Source organism: Panicum hallii, chromosome 6 (genome assembly GCF_002211085.1).
Source record: "Panicum hallii strain FIL2 chromosome 6, PHallii_v3.1, whole genome shotgun sequence".
Classification (NCBI taxonomy): Eukaryota; Viridiplantae; Streptophyta; class Magnoliopsida; order Poales; family Poaceae; genus Panicum; species Panicum hallii.
Window position 1 is genome coordinate 39790625 of NC_038047.1, and position 16277 is coordinate 39806901.

The 16277-nt window shown below is 45.6% G+C and overlaps 2 protein-coding genes and 1 non-coding gene across 4 annotated transcripts; 1 reads left to right on the plus strand and 2 right to left on the minus strand.

Annotated features, from left to right (window-relative positions):
* Positions 1–608: 608 nt before the first annotated feature.
* LOC112897014 (activator of 90 kDa heat shock protein ATPase homolog 1) lies at positions 609–3015 on the minus strand. 2 transcript variants are annotated; one of them, XM_025965174.1, is made up of 3 exons: positions 2027–3013; positions 1011–1090; positions 609–907 (listed from the first exon to the last, which is right to left on the minus strand). In XM_025965174.1, the coding sequence occupies exons 1-3, from the start codon at positions 2918–2920 to the stop codon at positions 814–816; spliced, it is 1068 nt and encodes a 355-aa protein (XP_025820959.1). In that variant the 5' UTR covers positions 2921–3013; the 3' UTR covers positions 609–813. The 2 variants fall into 2 exon arrangements, with proteins under 2 accessions (XP_025820959.1, XP_025820960.1); XM_025965175.1 differs by lacking the exons at positions 609–907; positions 1011–1090 and adding an exon at positions 1165–1518 and having other exon boundaries at positions 2027–3015.
* Positions 3016–3475: 460 nt separating this feature from the next.
* TRNAS-GCU lies at positions 3476–3557 on the minus strand. Its single transcript has one exon. It is a non-coding gene; the product is annotated as a tRNA-Ser (tRNA).
* Positions 3558–8206: 4649 nt separating this feature from the next.
* Positions 8207–11597, plus strand: LOC112897013 (probable E3 ubiquitin-protein ligase RHC1A). Its single transcript, XM_025965173.1, has 2 exons — positions 8207–9448; positions 11388–11597. Exon 1 carries the CDS (start codon positions 8339–8341, stop codon positions 9425–9427), a length of 1089 nt encoding a protein of 362 aa, XP_025820958.1. The 5' UTR covers positions 8207–8338; the 3' UTR covers positions 9428–9448; positions 11388–11597.
* Positions 11598–16277: the final 4680 nt, after the last annotated feature.

Sequence of the window (16277 nt, forward strand, 5' to 3'; positions counted from 1 at the left end):
ATACTTTGAAGCTTTGAAAAAGGTTTAAAACTTGGCCACTGCAAGATTCAAAATCTTTCTAGATTAATGCATACAAAGATGAATTCCAGGTGTCATCTAGCACAATTGCACCCCCATTCAATAGAAACTAAACAAGAATGGTTTTTACCCTTTTTTTCAAAAATTGCAAGTATGTTTCAAATGCTTTTTTATTGTTTTGATTCTTTTGCCCATTTTCATTGAAGATGCTGTGGCAATCCACTGGCTTACCCGTTCTTTGTTGAAGTCTGTACGCGCCACTTCGTACCACTCCATGTTTTTTTTTAGTACCACTCCCTATATCGGTAAGCCACTTGCTTAACATCGGTTAAATCCAGCCGGAGTTTTAGAAAATCAAGTGATGCTTACCAAAATACCCTATCAGCTGGAGGAACGCTTACAAAAACCCTACCAGCAGTACTCTAGCGGCAGGTACTCAACCTCTGATCCGATCTGCCACAACTGACATAGCAGATGCGAATAACAGATGCGACCAGCAGGACACGGTAATACTTCAGTCGTAAACCTAATTTCAATCCACGGCACTCCTTATCTACAGTCCATTACTCGTGTCATCGTGTGACACTAGCAGACACACAACCACAAAATGATCATGTTTACCAAACAACGCATTCTAGCGTGATGAATAACAGATGTTTTTTTGACCACCATGGTATGCTGAGTTTTGCCTTTTAACAACATGGAATAACTGGGTGAGTAAAACATGGATAACTATGGCATCCAAGGCCCGACTCAGTAAAAATTAGAGACCCAGCTTCAGGCTGTATCACTTCTTCAGATCCCAAAACCGAACACTCCACGTATCCGCTGGAAAATGAGTTCTCTCCAGCCCCTCTCCGTGTTCTCCACCACAGTTGAATTGCCATACCTACAATAGCGCAAGAGCGACATATTATAAGTAACTTGAGACTGTTTTAGCAGATTTGAAGTTCAATGCACAGGAAACGGCATGATAAATAATCAAAACATACTTGTCTTCCTCAGGCACATCAGTTTGTTTGAGCTTTATGATTGTAACTCCAGATTCGGGCTCATCGAACACCAACCTTACCTGCATTTCAAGTTTCATACCACAAAGTGAGGTGACACTGAAAATAAAATGGTTAAGGAAATCCATGCATGCACAGTTACATTTATAGACATAATGTCCGATAAGCCCACTATTTTACCTATTAAAGAAAAGAAATACAGCAATTGCCAGACAGCAGCACTTGAACAGATTGAAAACATTCTAGCTTGTTAAGCACCCAAAACACAAGGTAAGCAAAAGCCAACAATACTACTTTCAAAATTACATCCACCCACAAATGTAATGCAGTGTATGGAGGCGTTGCATACACAAATTTCAACAAAATGCTCAATTCCCAATTAATTCATGACAAAAATAGGGCACACTAACCAGCGCTGGTGCATATATTCACAAATAGCCAAATAAGGGTGTGAATTGGTGACTCTCACCGCTATTCATAGCAGAAAACCCTATTCATAGAAGAAATTTTTCAGCAACCTAAAGTGTTCACTCACTGATTAATCAACTCATAAAAAAAAATTGAATGATTCCATGACTAAGACACATTGCAGGAAACAGTATACCGATACTCACCAAAGCAAATTGAACAACCAAAAGCGAGCGTTTAACGTTGAGAAATATTTGCTGTTAAATGTATTTGGCTAGATGTAACAAAGTGAACATTTAAATTGACCGGCATGAATCCTCACATCCCATTATCGATTTTAGCAATTTGAATTCAGATGGGAGGAATCTACCATGCCTACCAAACATCAACCTCAATTAGGCAAATCAAACTTCTATTTGTTCCTTGACAAAACAAATATTAATCCTTGAGTGAATCACTTATCGTCGTTTACTTTTTTTCGACATCCTTAGTTTTGATATGCAGTATATGGTTGGCCATACCCAAGCAATACCAAAATGATTTATTGGCATAGATAGATAGATTAGGCATCCATCGTGTGAGAAACTTACCGAGGAATACAGGCCGTCCGGCCAGCTCCCGAACCGCCATTTCTGGGCAATCAGCTTTCCTTCCTGCAGCTCCTCATTGACGCCGGTGATGGACCCATCGAAGAGGCTGAATTCCCCTCCAACATCTCTGCTGATCCTCGCATTGCTCTGCGTGAACCCCTTCCATCTGTTCTCATCCATCAAGATCTCATATATGTCCTTGGCGCGGCAGTAGAACTTCTCCGTCATCTCAATCGTCTTGAACCCCTCCTTGTCCTTCCCCTTGGCCTTCTTCTCCTTCGCCGCCGGCTCAGGAGCGGGGGGCTCCTCCTTCTTGGCCGCCGGGGCGGCGCCCGGAGCGGCGGCGGGGGCCGGCTTCGCGGAGGTCTTCTTGGACTCGAGCTCGTCCTTGGCCGGGCCGCCCTTGGCCATGGCAGCGACGAACTCACGGATCTTCTCAAGGACGAGGGGCTTGCCGCGGGAGAGGAAGGCGTCCTTGGCGCGGCGCGCGAGCGGGGTCTCGTCGCCGCGGACGGTGACGCGGAGGTCGGGGTCCTCGTCGGCGTTCTCGTCGGCGAGGTAGGGGACCTCGGCGGCGCCGGCGACCTTGGCGGCGCCGGCCTCGGAGGCGGCCTCGGCCTCCCAGGAGAGGGTGAGGGAGAGCTCGTACCCCGGGATGACCTTGCCCTTGCGGATGTTGACGTAGGCCTCGCCGTCGAGCTTGTCGAGCGCGACGGTGCGGAGCGTGAGGCCGCCCTCACCGTCGAGCACAGTGAGGCCCGCGAGCAGGGAGGAGAGCCGCGCGCGGGACCACTCGAGGCAGTCGCGCTCCGCCCAGTGCCAGTTGTGGACGTTGGTGCCGTCGGCGCGCTCCTCCACGATCCACCGCTTGTCGCCCTCGCCGTACCTGGCCATGGCTCGCGCGGAGGGTTGGGGGAGGGGGAGGGAGATGCGGGGCTTAGGGTTTGGTCGGGCTCGGGTCGCGTTTGGATCTGCCTGTGTGGTGCGGGGAGGATGACCGGAGTTTTTCTAGAGCAGGAGGCGGCTGCTTCTGGATGCTTCGGTGCTGGCTCGGAATACTCTGGAAGTCCAGGGGCAAAGGGGGAAGGTGTCTGGTAAGTTCCATCGCTATACTGGAAGGGGAATAGCAGGGATGCAAGGGAAAATTGGATCATACCATTAAAATAACCGATCTTTAGCTATTTATCATAAAAATAATACTATACGAAGCTTTCTTCATCGATAGCTTCATTTTAAATCAGCGTGAACACGTTATAAACAAGAATCGAGTTGAATCTGCTAATGTTTGTATTCTCAAAATACCTTACGGACATTTTGGAGGATATATCCGAAATACAAAAAGCGGATAAATTTTTTTGCGTCTTTTTGGTATTCTTATAATATCAAGATCTGATAAATATAAAAATGAAAGAATGTTTATGGAACCATTCTGCAGAAGAAAAAAACAGCCGACGCCTGAGAGATTCGAACTCTCGCGGGGAAACCCCATGTACTTAGCAGGCACACGCCTTAACCACTCGGCCAAAGCGTCGTTGTTGAGATGCTAGGTTATCAGGGTTAGTTTTTGTTACAGTGCGGCTTTGTGCCAGAACAAAAGACTTGCGCTGTTCGTGGTGAATTCGATGGTTTAGGCTGGAAATCACGATCAAAGCTGAGAACGAGTGGCCAAATGAAGACATCGGTTTTAGTTCAGGCTTGAGGGGCTTCTACGTGACCCAAACCAGCTAGATTGGGCCAAACATAACAAGCTAAATGGGCGTGTTAGTCCAAACGTTTCTCATTAAAAAGAAGGTATTTCTTATTATATGATAATTGTCTATTTCCTTATATTGTTTCCAGTCAAAAAACGACGGCTTAAACCACTTTGTCATTCGTATTTTGTTTTCAGTTGTCATTTTCTTGTGTTTCATAGGCCGAAAGCCAACAGCAATTGGCCAACACGGGCCAACCACCATCCGAGCCCACCAAAATTGCTCTGTTTCAGGCCCAAAGAAGATCATTGCGGTGTTGAACCGTGTGACATCATTCGCAGTTCATGTACAGCAGTATAGTACCTGCAGCAATTACTTGCGACTATATATCTAGCAACGTTTCTGATGCACTGTGGATTTGTGGTCATGCGGCCGTTGCAATTAACTTGTTCCCTTTTCTTCTCTACAACAAAGAGGACAGTTCACATATGCAGTCATCGGAATGTCTGAAATCTGAATCAACGAGTATGATGCATCAGGACAAAAGGAAGGCTAGCTATTGGACCAACATCGGTGACTAATCCTCCTCCCAGTTTCCAAACAGAGCAGACGAATTCAACTTATTCTGTTACATCTGCAATGCCCGGCCGCTTGCAGACTTGCAGCCAACAGCAGCTAGAGCACAGCAACCATGAGAAAGAAACTTGTCCATGTGTTTCTTTCCCGTGAAACGCAGCAAACTGTGCAGAAAGACGTACTAGTGACCAGTGAGCAATGCATTCATCCGTTTTAAGGCAAAAACACGAACAGGCTTTCCTAGTCTCACGAACGAGGCCTTGTGAGTGGGACAAAGCCATGAACGGGACGGTGCTCACCTGCAACGGCTTCGTTCTTCGACGGGAACCTCTCCCTCGAGTCCTGCTCATCATGCTGGCTAATGGCACCACGGTGCTGAAGGGGCTGTGTGAACAAACGCAGCCCGGCGTGACGTTCTTCTCCACGGCGTTCGTGTTCGGCACCATCGGCCAGTACTACGACATGAGCTGCCAGGCCAGGGCGAGGGCATGGGCATGTCCTTCGTCGGTTCGTCGTCTGCAGGAGCAGGGACTTCTCCGGCGCCGCTGCCGGCCGGGCCACTTCCAGCTTCCTGTGTCTGGTCAAAACGCCGCCGACAACAGTGACGCGAGCGACCACCTCTTCGCGATCGAGCTCGATGCCTCGATATCCGCGAGCAGCCTCCTCCGGTTACAACGATGGCAAGGCCGGCCGCTCGTTCTGAAGCATGGCACTTGTGTGGGTGGAGTGGAGTACGATGCCAGGCCAGGAGCTCAATCTGACCATGCACGCCGCCCGGCTGATTTTGTCCTCATTTTTCAATCTTCCTTTCGATAATTTTCTGATTGTTTGCTGTATTGTATTTTCTTTCTCAACCAGATTTGGGTAGAGGCCTTTGCTGCATATCAAAGTCTCGTTGGTTAAAAGGTGATTGAAAACACTCAGAAAAAATAGCATGACATCATCTATGGGGCATGGGGTGTTAGGTGTATACATGGAGTGTTAGCGTATAGCTGGCGCGCAATACTCCGGGTGACAAGACAATGTAGCGGGACATCATCGATAATACAAACCAACTCTTGCCGATTCTTCTCACCTTCTTGCCGATTCTTCTCACCTTTGTAAGGAAAGGAGCATCCTTATGCGATTGACACGCAACCAATGTTGGAAATAGCTTTTAGGAGATCTACCATTATGCTATGCAATATTTGTCTGCTATATCCACTAAAGAGGTTTTACGAGATTTAGCAAAGCTAAATACCCACTAAAGTGACTTTTGCGAGATTTAGCAGTGCTAAATGTCAAGTTGCTGGTAGATTTTAGTGGTGTCATTGGTTCAAAGAAAGAACCGATACAACTAAATGAATGTAGTGTCGACTGTTAAGAGATATGTTAGAGTTTATTTTTTGATGTTAGACCAATAATGATTATAATTTTATATCTAATTATTAATTATTTTATCATTCCGTTAAATGATTTGGCTTTCGCTATAGTCCGCTATACCTTTCTATAGCTTTTAGAGAAGGCTGCCACTAAACTTCATAGCTTGCTATTTACCACATTGCATGCAACTCTAACTCACGGGACTAGTGTCAAGTATGTAGTGCGACACCGTCGAAGCATTATATCGCCAATGAACGTGATGTGTACTCCATCCATTCTAAAATATAGATTGTTATAGTTTTTCTAGGTTCATAGATTTGTATATGTATCTAGATATACATTATAGCTAGATGCATAGCAAATACTAGAAATCTAGAAAAGCCAAAATGAACTATATTTTAAAACGAAATGAAGGGAGCAGTTGTTTGTATGTAGTGCGAACATGTTTTTAGTCTCCGGAAAGAGTTAACACGCTCTCAACAAGCAAGATACATCTCATATTACAAATTTTGAGCCGGTACCACACCATAACAATGCAATACCGTTAAAGAATGATCATACATGACACAACCTTCCGTGTTTTCTAGAAAATTGACACTGCTAGATTTTTGCATTCCATGCTGAAAAAGTATAGCATCAGCCGGGCATGTGCAACCTTGAGTTCACAAGAAAAATGTTGCATGTGCATCATACTATTTTCACATGAGCGCCATAGTGGTAGATATAGATGAAGATCGATATGACTATTCTTATCACATAGGCTGACTAATTTTTATGTACATTAGCAATCATTGATTCTTATGAAGTTATGATCAATAAGCACAATTCTCAAATATATGTGGCATCATGCATAAGTGTAGGAGTGTTAGCGAATATCGGACACGCAACCTTGAGTCACACATGACAAGTATTGGGCATGTAGTATGTCATCATCATCAATACAAAGCCAACTCTAGCATGTTTGATCTTCTCGCCTTGTAAGGGAGGAGCATCCACATACTGGCATACCATAAGATCCAGCTCGCATGACAAATACCAATGATATAGTGCACCACAAAAACGCAACAATATTAAAGAATGATGCAATGCGGCGCGTCCTTCGTGTTTCCTCGGTCCCATGTCGTTGAAAAGGTACAGCGGTGCATCAGATATGCAATCTCGGTAGTCGGTTCCCATAACAAATGTTAAGCGTATAGCGCATAATCTGTGTAGGAGCGCCATAATCACGATAGCAAATAACAATCGATATTTAACATGCATTTGCAGGTCTCACGGTTTCACGGCGGGGAGGAACAAAGGATATCTTTGACATTGTTGTATATTTTTTAATATTATTTGTTTTTTAAGGGAACAGGAGGGTAGATCCCCTACTGGATATATATTAAAGGAATTAAAAGGTACAAACTTTACACAGAACTAATGGTGCTAAAGTTTTCTAGCCATGTTGTCTTGAATGGAACATTCCTAGCCTTTGCTCGATGGATAACCATTGCAAAGTTATGCTTGAAACACTCTATTGCACTCAAAACTGTAGACGTTCTCGAGTAAAAAACAAGAGCATTCCTAGAGATCTAGACACTCCAGCACATTAAAATTATTATCTCCATGAAGAATGGCACTTAAAGGTTGTTCTGAAAATTTTAAGGACTTGTAGTGGATTCAAATTCAGATTACTGTGTAAACCAATGAGAACCAAACATTAAGAGGCAAAGCTGCAGTGGAGGAGAGATGCTCCAGAGATTCTTCACACCCTGAATCACAAATAGCACAATTATAATAATCAAGAAACATATTTTTTCTTCTAAGTAGCCCCCTTGCACTAAGTCTATATTATAGCAAAAGCTAGAAGAAAGTTTTGTGTTTGAGCTGGCAGCATGAATTCCAAAGTCACTTGTAAATCGGATCTGTTTCAGAATGTCCTTTTCGATGCCGGTAAGCTTTTGAGCAAGAGTAATGTTGGCCCCAAATGTATGTCCAAATATCATTTTCTGCAGTTACCATAAGTATTGAGAGAACACTTCATCTGAAAAAGGAATGTGAAATATGTTGTATAGCTGAGACAGAGATATGGCCTTTTATAGAGAGATATTTTTATTCCTGGCAAATGAGTGTAATTCAGTAAATCTTAGTTTTGGGAGTAGGACATTCCGCAGATCATCCCAAAAATAGGTTGATGACACATAATGAGTATTTAACATTTCCAATCTTTATATTGATCTAAGGTTGATGAGCTAGAATGAGCATGAAACAATTATATGTATTTTTTAGAAAAAATGATGAGTAGACACGTCAGTCTCCTTATTTCATCAGCTTGTTAATTAACGTGACTATGCTTTTAACGTTCGCTTTGCGTCTTCGCCGATCGCCGCCGGGCCGATGAGCACTCAACCTAAGCGGAGCGGGGAACCGAAAAACCCCAACAGGAACGCTTGAAAACCCCTCCCTTGCATTGCCGGCTGGCGACCGCGGGACAACTGGACAAAGGGCAGGCATGTCACATTTCGCAGAAGCCGGCGGGGCCCCACTAGGGCTTCCGGGCCCGGAATTTAACGCGGCCGCGCCGTGCGTGGCCCCCGCAGCCAGCAGCGGGCCCCGCGGTGCGGAAAGGGAGGGCGCGCCGCGAGCGGAGGCGCGGCGCTCCCGCAACAAATCCCCAGCCCCCGAGACGAGCAGAGGAAAGGGGATGCCGAGGCGGCGGCGACCCGGAGGAGGAACCGAAGGCGGAGGTCCCGAAGCGGGAGGACAGGCCCCCACCATGTCCGCGTCCGCGTCCGCGTCCGCGCCCTCGCCCTCCCCGCCCGCCGGCGAGCCGCCGTCCCCGCCGCCGCCGCCGGTGCCCGGGCTGTTCTACTGCTACGAGTGCGGGAGGACGGCCGACCGGCACGGGCCGCTGCCCGCCCCGCCCTCCTCTCCGCACCGCGTCTGCCCGAGCTGCTGCCGCGGCTTCCTCGAGGAGAACCCTCCGCCGCCGCCGTCGCCGCCCCCGCCCCCGCCCTTCCCCGGCTCCGTCTCCGTCTCCGGCTCCGGCTCATCCTCCTCATCCGAGCTCTCCGACGACGACGACGACGACGACGTCGACCTGCTCAGCACGGACTACGACTCCGCGCGCGAGTTCATCCGGCGCTTCGTCGGCCACGGGCCCCACGAAGGGCCCCTCGTCGGCGACTTCGCCGCGGTCGCAGCCATGTCCGCGCTCCGGGACCACCCCCACCGCCCCGGCGAGGGTGCCGCCGTACTCCACCGGCACCTCGGCCTCCCCCTGGCCCCCGCCGCCGCCAGGGGCGGGGAGCCCCCCGCCTCGGCCGCGTCCATCGCCGCGCTGCCCACGGTCGAGGTGGCCGAGCCCGCCGCCGCCTGCGCCATCTGCAAGGACGACCTGCCCCTCGCCTCCCAGGCACGGAAGCTCCCCTGCGCCCACCTCTACCACTCCTCCTGCATCGTCACCTGGCTCGAGATGCACAACTCCTGCCCCGTCTGCCGCTTCCGCATCCCCTTCCCGGAGGGGGCCGCGCCGTCGGAGCAGGACTCGCCGCCCACGCGGATCACCATCCGCTTCTCGACAACCACCCGCCGCCGCGGCCGCGTACACGCTGGTGCGGCGGTGGCTGCTCCGGTCTCGGCGTCGCCCACGCAGCTCGCGCAGGCTGTCACCGGGGACGGAGCTGGTGGACCTGCCAATAGCGGCGAGACCGTGTCGTCTGAGTGGCCTCCGCACCCTGAGTCCGATGCAGTCATGTCGGAGGCCCGCGAGGGGGATGGCTTTTTTGATTGAGCCAGAGGTTCCCATTATCAGGTAAACAAATCGCAGCAAATCTCTCAACCTTACTTGCTGAATTTGTTTTGCATCCCTGGAGCATGAATTGAATTGCTTAGCCTTTATGAACTAAACAATTTCAGTGGAGTCAATGGTTTTCATGCTCTGTAATAGTGATCATAATATGTCGTAGGTCATGTTACACTTTGGTTTTTTATTTGGCTGTATGTTTTCGGCTAGTTGATCGGGCAAATGCCTGGGTAGCTGACTTTCTTCAGTTAGAATTTTAATAATCAATTGTATGACGCTGAATCATGTGAGCACTACAAAATTGAAGTTATGTGAATGAGTTGTTTAGGCACTTTCTGCTCTTGATTATATGAGCCTTGATCATGTGTTGTCAAAGATTATGCGCATCTGTAAGTGTTCTTATAAAATTGTTGTTACTTTCTGTTAATTTGTCTCGGTGTTCTTCAGTTAATTTAAGCGCATGCTTACAAATCATGACTTGATTAAAGCATCCTAATCATTTAAGATGTGCATCTGCAAGTTGCTTCTGTTTTAGATCTAATATCTTAAGTCGTAGCTAAGCTGGTAGTCATTACTGTGCAATAATGAACAGGATATCTATGGTTTTGAAGTATCATTATCCTGTCTTTTTTGTCTAAGGCTAGAAGATAACTTTAATGCTCGACATTCTGTTTTCATGATGTAGATGTGCACAAATATAGGAAACTATTGTTTTTCTGCAGAATTTTGATTGAAGGAAAGAAAGGACTGAACTAAAAAAGATGATGTGGACTTAAGTTGTTTACCACACTGTTTGAAACCGGTTTAATCTGCTAGAATGTTCATTTTGGGCATTGTTTAGAATCGACTTCACTAGGTTAATTAGTTTTTCTGTGGAACCTATTATTTGGATTAGTTATTTTCGTCCACGAGGTGCTAGAAAGAGATTTTGCAGATTCTGCCTTGATGTCCTTCAAATGAATGAAACTAACTTATGCTGCTGTAGTTTGACAGCCTTAATTCCTGAATCTTTTTTTCTTGCTTTTAGCTCTAAATATCCTATCTTCTCATTATTTGTAGTTTGTTTGTTAGTGTTTGACGCCTCCATTCTTTCTTTATTGTGCTTCCTGTTCCTGCTTCATGCTAACTGTTTTAGTATAGCATAAGCCCATCTACTTCGTCAAGTTTTTCTGCTATTAAAAGATTTTGCTCATAACCTCATATACATGCACCATTCTTGCTGTGTTGTGAAAAAATGCTGGAACAACTAATCGTCTGATTGATGGTCACAAAAACCTGACCATCACATGTGCAAGCATAGAGACGTACCTGGTTCATTGAAATTCTGTGCATTGGACAGCAAAGAGGCTGATAGAGTAGGATTCACGCATGACCTAAGCCTTTGAGACCTTAAATGCTTATCCCTTTGGTGATTGGTTTTCTGTCTGCCAATCTTTTATTCTTACATAAGCCTTGAGAGGAACTGAAGAAGTTCCAACTGCTTCAACAGACATGCTGTTATTTGAAGAAATGGTGGACTGCTTGACTTTGGTTGCTCCTGTAAGCTCGCTATTAAGAAAGCTGAAGTACAGTGCTTTATGAGTGTGCTAGTACTTCACTTTACACCACAGATAGCACCTTTGTGCCGCTAGAATTAGTTGACACAAAGAAACGTCCATCTTAATTTCTATTTTGGTGAATGAGAAATGTAGTTAGTGGTGGCAAACTAGCTAGGCAATAAAGCTGGACTTCTTATGTGGTAGTAGCATTTATCAACTTGCGTAATGAATAAATCCTTCGTCTGGAACTGAACTGATATTTCAAGAGAATAAAGTTGTAAGTGAGCCGCAATTGCTTCTTAAAGGGCCACCCGATGGCATCTTTTTGACTTTACGATCCTAATGAATAAATCCTTAAAGCTTGCAATGTCTTATCAGTTGCCGTGCTCATATTCTTCTGCCCTTTTCAGGTCATAAGGTAGCTGTTGTTAGCTGTCAGCCAACAAGAGTAGAAAGGAGTCCATGATATGCCGGTTTGTCATGTTCCTGTCGATAAGCATGTTGTTACATGCTGAACTAAGTTGTCCAATGAGGATACCAACGGCATTCGTTGCATGGGTTCTCCGTGTCTTGTATATTGGTTAAACTTATTTCGTAATTAATAAATATAATTATGTACAGTTGGTGGTGTTTGATTTCCCCCGCATTGGTAGATAAATATGGGAAGGTAATGTTTTCGCCTAGATTATACTCTAGTTAGGATGGGATAGTAGCATTGTAGCAAGACGAATTTAATAAGTCTAATTAATCTATAATTTGCTATAGTGATGCTACAGTAACAATTAGCTAATCATGGATTACTATATCTCAATAGATTCGTCTTGCGAATTAGTCTAGAAGTTCTGCAATTAGTTTTATAATTAAACTTTATTTAATGCTCCTAAATGATAAAATTATTTTTGATGTGACATGGCTAAAGTTTAGCCCTTCGGAACCAAACAGTTAGAGTCATTGCCTGACTTGTAGACTTGGCACAGCATTCAGGTCAACCCAGCAGAATCGGTGTGCACGACTTCAAGGGGAAAAAAAAACGGAACCAATGAAGCCATTGCCTGAGTCAAATGGCCGGACCCCACAAGTAACCAGTCTGTCCGGATTGCAAGAAAAGATTGCCGTAAACTAGAGTTCTGAATAGCACTATTCAGAAACCTTTGGTTGCAAGAATTTTAATGAAGCAGTGAAGTTGACCAAGAAAATGGAATCTCAACCAGGTCGCACTCCGCTTGAAAGCATATGGAACCTTAACGCTGGGAATATATTTTGCACGTATCTAGCATATCATGGGCATGGCTTAGCGGTGATAAGAAATTTTCATCTTTTCATTTTTTTATATAAAAAAGATTCGCATGCCATGAACAAGGAGTTCAAGGGCCCAGACGCCTAGTCAAGTTGCCTGATTTGTACTAGCTGCTGGGGACAGAAGGTTTGGTTGTCTTTCCTAGAGTCGTAATTCATGGGATGCTTTGGTCTCCATGTAGTTGTAAGGAAATTCTATTCCCATGAAATCGTTCGAACTTTCTTCATAGAACATTCAGCGGGCCGGGCAAGGGTTATGCAGCACATGCCCTTACTCTGAATATTCTGACGGATAACGATAGCACAAGGACTGATGAGCCTCAGGATTCAGTACTGGCACACGCACACACATTCGAATGATTTAGTACTCTGTTTCGAAAAAAGAATGATTTAGTACTCCAATTCAAGTGACTATGCCTTTCTCCACAGTTATCTAAAATGTTCAGAACAAGTTGTGTGTGTGACTAAACCACCTACAAACGCTTGATGCTGCAGTCCCATTGAAGAGCATTAGGAATCATGCCTGCTCACTGATCTCACTAGATTTCATGCAATGCCAGGAGCCCAAGATTAAAGGGGAAGAAAAAACAGAGGCAGCTTCGTGGACCCCATTGAGAGAGGCAGGGAATGAGTGAAAGAAGGCGGGTAGGAGAAGTAGGTCCATCAGCCCATCACCCAGCAGGCCCAGCTCCAAGATGACAGTGATTTGATGGCAACAAGGAGGGCTCGGTCCCAACCCCAAATCCAATCAAACAGTTGGAGGCAGGCAGCGGCGAGTGGGCGTCAGAGATCGATCGTGGCGGCAGCGAGGGGGAACAGAACACGCCGGAGGACAGGCAGCAGGATGCAACAATCAGGGAGCCTCACGGCGAGCCTAGCCTGCCCCCGGCGCAGCAACGTGGGGGCCCTCCTGCTTGGCCGGCGTCCTCGCTGCTCATCACCATGCCAGGCGAAGCATTTGCTTGTGTCAATCGCGGAATCACCTCACCTCCGTCAACTGGCAGAGCTCTGTTGCTGGGGCGTCTCGTGTGGAAATGGACTAAATATTAGAAGAAATGGTGAAACAGGCCCGTACCTAAGTTTCGGAGGCCCTCATGCGAAATATAAAATGGGGCCTTATACATAGAAAATATAAATAATCAGAATGTATTTAGATAATTTCACCATGTAATGGTACCATAAACATTCATACTAAAATGAGCAAAAATAAGTCTTCCTTACCGATATTTTTTTAACTTCTATTAAAAAGCATTATGCGTCTAGTATTCTTCAAAATAAAATCTTCGACTATATCTTCATATTTAATCTTCTTGAAAATATCATTTTCGAGTGCAATTGTCGCGAGCCCATTGAGCCTTTCTTGCTTCATAATACTACGCATAATACTACGCATGTAGGTCTTTAGCAACTTTAATTTGGAAAAGTTTCCGCAGGAGGATGCAACTGTCATATACAGAAATAGTTAACAAAATTCTGTATGCAATCTGAGCATTAGGAAAACAGAACATCCGTTTCACGAACTTTAGAATATCAAGAGGGCCCGTATCTTATTTAGGAACGAATTCTTGGAGGAACTTTAACTCCACATTTTAACTCCACATGTAACTCTTCGCCATCAATATCAAAATGATCACCACTCTTCAGTGCAACCTCAAGATGAGCACAAGAAGTCACCAACTCTTGTTGTGTGAGGAGCACAATTTTTGTGAAGTAAACAGAAAGCCAAAAATCTTTTCATACCCTTGGTATTGTTCGAAATAGCCTAACCCCTCTGATTGTGATGACGTGATCATTGATCAGTAACAAATTAACAATAGAAAATGTTGTTTAGTATTGCAAATAAATAATTGAATCAAGAATCATTGACGTTTACTGCTAGCAGATCATGGAGCTACTAGCACGTATACCTGCACAGGCGGCCCGGCGTCCCTCACTCCCTGCAATATTTCGGCGGCGGCGGCTGGGCGAGTCGGCATTGTGCATTCGTGCTCCCGTGGCGGTTAAGGTCTCGATTCTCACGAATCGGCTACCAGGTGTCGGTTCGACTTCGTCGCTCGAGGGAAGCAATTGCACGGCCGGCTGGTCGGAAAATCAACAGGGAGTTCCTATCAGTATTGGGCTATTGGCCATTTGGGCCTGTACTGGACCAAATATTTGGGGGCCCAAATATTTGGGGGCCTGGTGCGGTTGGCCCAGTTGCACTGGGTGATATACGGGCCTGTGGTGAAATTTTGTTTGAAAATAAGTCAAAGTGTTTTTCAAATAAACTTTGCTTAGATACTGATGCATCAAAATTTTATGTACAGTCAAGATCTTAAGTCCAAATTCCATCACTTTAAAAGATGCAAAAGGACAAATTTCAGATGCAATAGTTGAAATTTGTCTTCCTTGCTGTTTTTTAGTGGGAACAAATTTGGACATCTGTGTCTGTGCAAACTTTTTTAATGACAAGGCTTAAGGCATTTTCAAAGATGATGCACCCAAGAATTGCCCTTCCATCCACCATCCTTGATGAGAAACAAAATGATGGTAGGAAGATGGGAACAGTGTACTCCAGTCCAGTCCTGCGCTATTCAGGGAGGATGCGCATCAACCGCTGGACCTTTGCACAGTGGCAAGCCAGGCCATCAACTCAACGATCAGGGTTCAGGGAAGCATTCTAAGAGGTTCAGAAGCAAATTGTGTGCGAGGGGACAAGACTGTGCGCGCTTCTCTCATCTGGAAGCAACAACAAATGATTAACGACAGCCCTGTCTACCGATCACGGGTCAGCCCTACACAACAGAAGCATAATCATGATTGATCTATTACAAAGCGCACACATGCTTAATGACAACATTATCTTGCTTCGTTTTTGTAGTTTAGTGTCAAGTCACACTTGGCGTAATCACCTGGTTGGCTATTAAAATATGGGTTTTGGAGTGGCCCATGATCTGCTGACTACAGCCATTAGTTAGGTGGTGCGTCAAGGTCATGAGTTTAGGTCAACCCTCTAATAATTTTTGTGCTAGTATATATCTCATGATCAATGCTTGCTTTTGTGCTCGACGGATGCAAGGAAGGAAAAAAAAGAAAAAGAAAAGAGGAAGAGTCTATTTGACAACCAGATGAAGATGGCCTCACATTTTAAGACCTCTCTGCTCTTTGGATAGGCATCTATTGGCTCAACTTTCTCTACTGTTCATCCTCCTTCCAACACACCATCTCTTTCTCCCATCTATCTCATATCCTTCTCTTTGCCTATGAGGATGTCATTTAGATCCCCCATCCAAAGCATAGAACTTCGTCCGGGGTGGGGGGTGGAGCCCCGCTACCCCTATGCATCCCATGGAGCCCCCCAAAGGTCTCCAGCAATTTTCAACCATGAATGAAGAAGAGGAAGAAGAAGAAGAAGAAGAAGAAGAAGAGAGGAGGAAGGAAGAAGAAGAGGAAAATAAGCCCCCTCTTAGATTTACATCCTAGATTCGTCACTGGGTATCGCCTATCAAGCCCGTTGTTTGTTTTCTTGCCCCCATCTTCAAATCTTCATCACCCCACCTGGTATTGCCTTAAGCCCTGAACTGTCAAACCGCCTGACATTGGTAACCCAAACTTCTCATGCAACTAAAATGAAAGCTTTACTTTATCTTATACATTTGCTTCCATCGAACACCACATTTAATTTAACTAATTTGGATTTGAATATAAAAGGACCAACTAAGCAACTCAACTAGACATTGATGTCAGGAAGCCTCGGAAGAAGTCTAGATTACCCCCCTCATCTCTTACCATGGTCTAAAATACAACCCCCATCTAGAGACCACGTACGTGACCCCCCGCCCAGTTCGCCCCGGATTTCAGCGGCAACCATGTCGACCCGAGCGTCCTGACGCCACTTCATTTTTAAATCCTCTCCCTGTCGGCCTTTCTTCTCTGTCGGCAGCATCTCTCTCTCTCTCTCTCTTCTTCAGTTTCTTGTCTCGCTCACTCGTCTCGCTCGAGCGCAACTTCAGCAAGCGGCGGCG

Bases quoted from the DNA above. Each gene is read 5' to 3' on its own strand.
- LOC112897014 (XM_025965174.1), bottom strand. From the start codon at position 2,920: ATGGCCAGGTACGGCGAGGGCGACAAGCGGTGGATCGTGGAGGAGCGC. The intron at 1,091-2,026 runs GTAAGTTTCTCA...CTTGAAATGCAG, and splicing joins CGGACGGCCTGTATTCCTCG to GTAAGGTTGGTGTTCGATGA. The intron at 908-1,010 runs GTATGTTTTGAT...GCGCTATTGTAG, and splicing joins GATGTGCCTGAGGAAGACAA to GTATGGCAATTCAACTGTGG.
- LOC112897013 (XM_025965173.1), top strand. From the start codon at position 8,339: ATGCCGAGGCGGCGGCGACCCGGAGGAGGAACCGAAGGCGGAGGTCCC.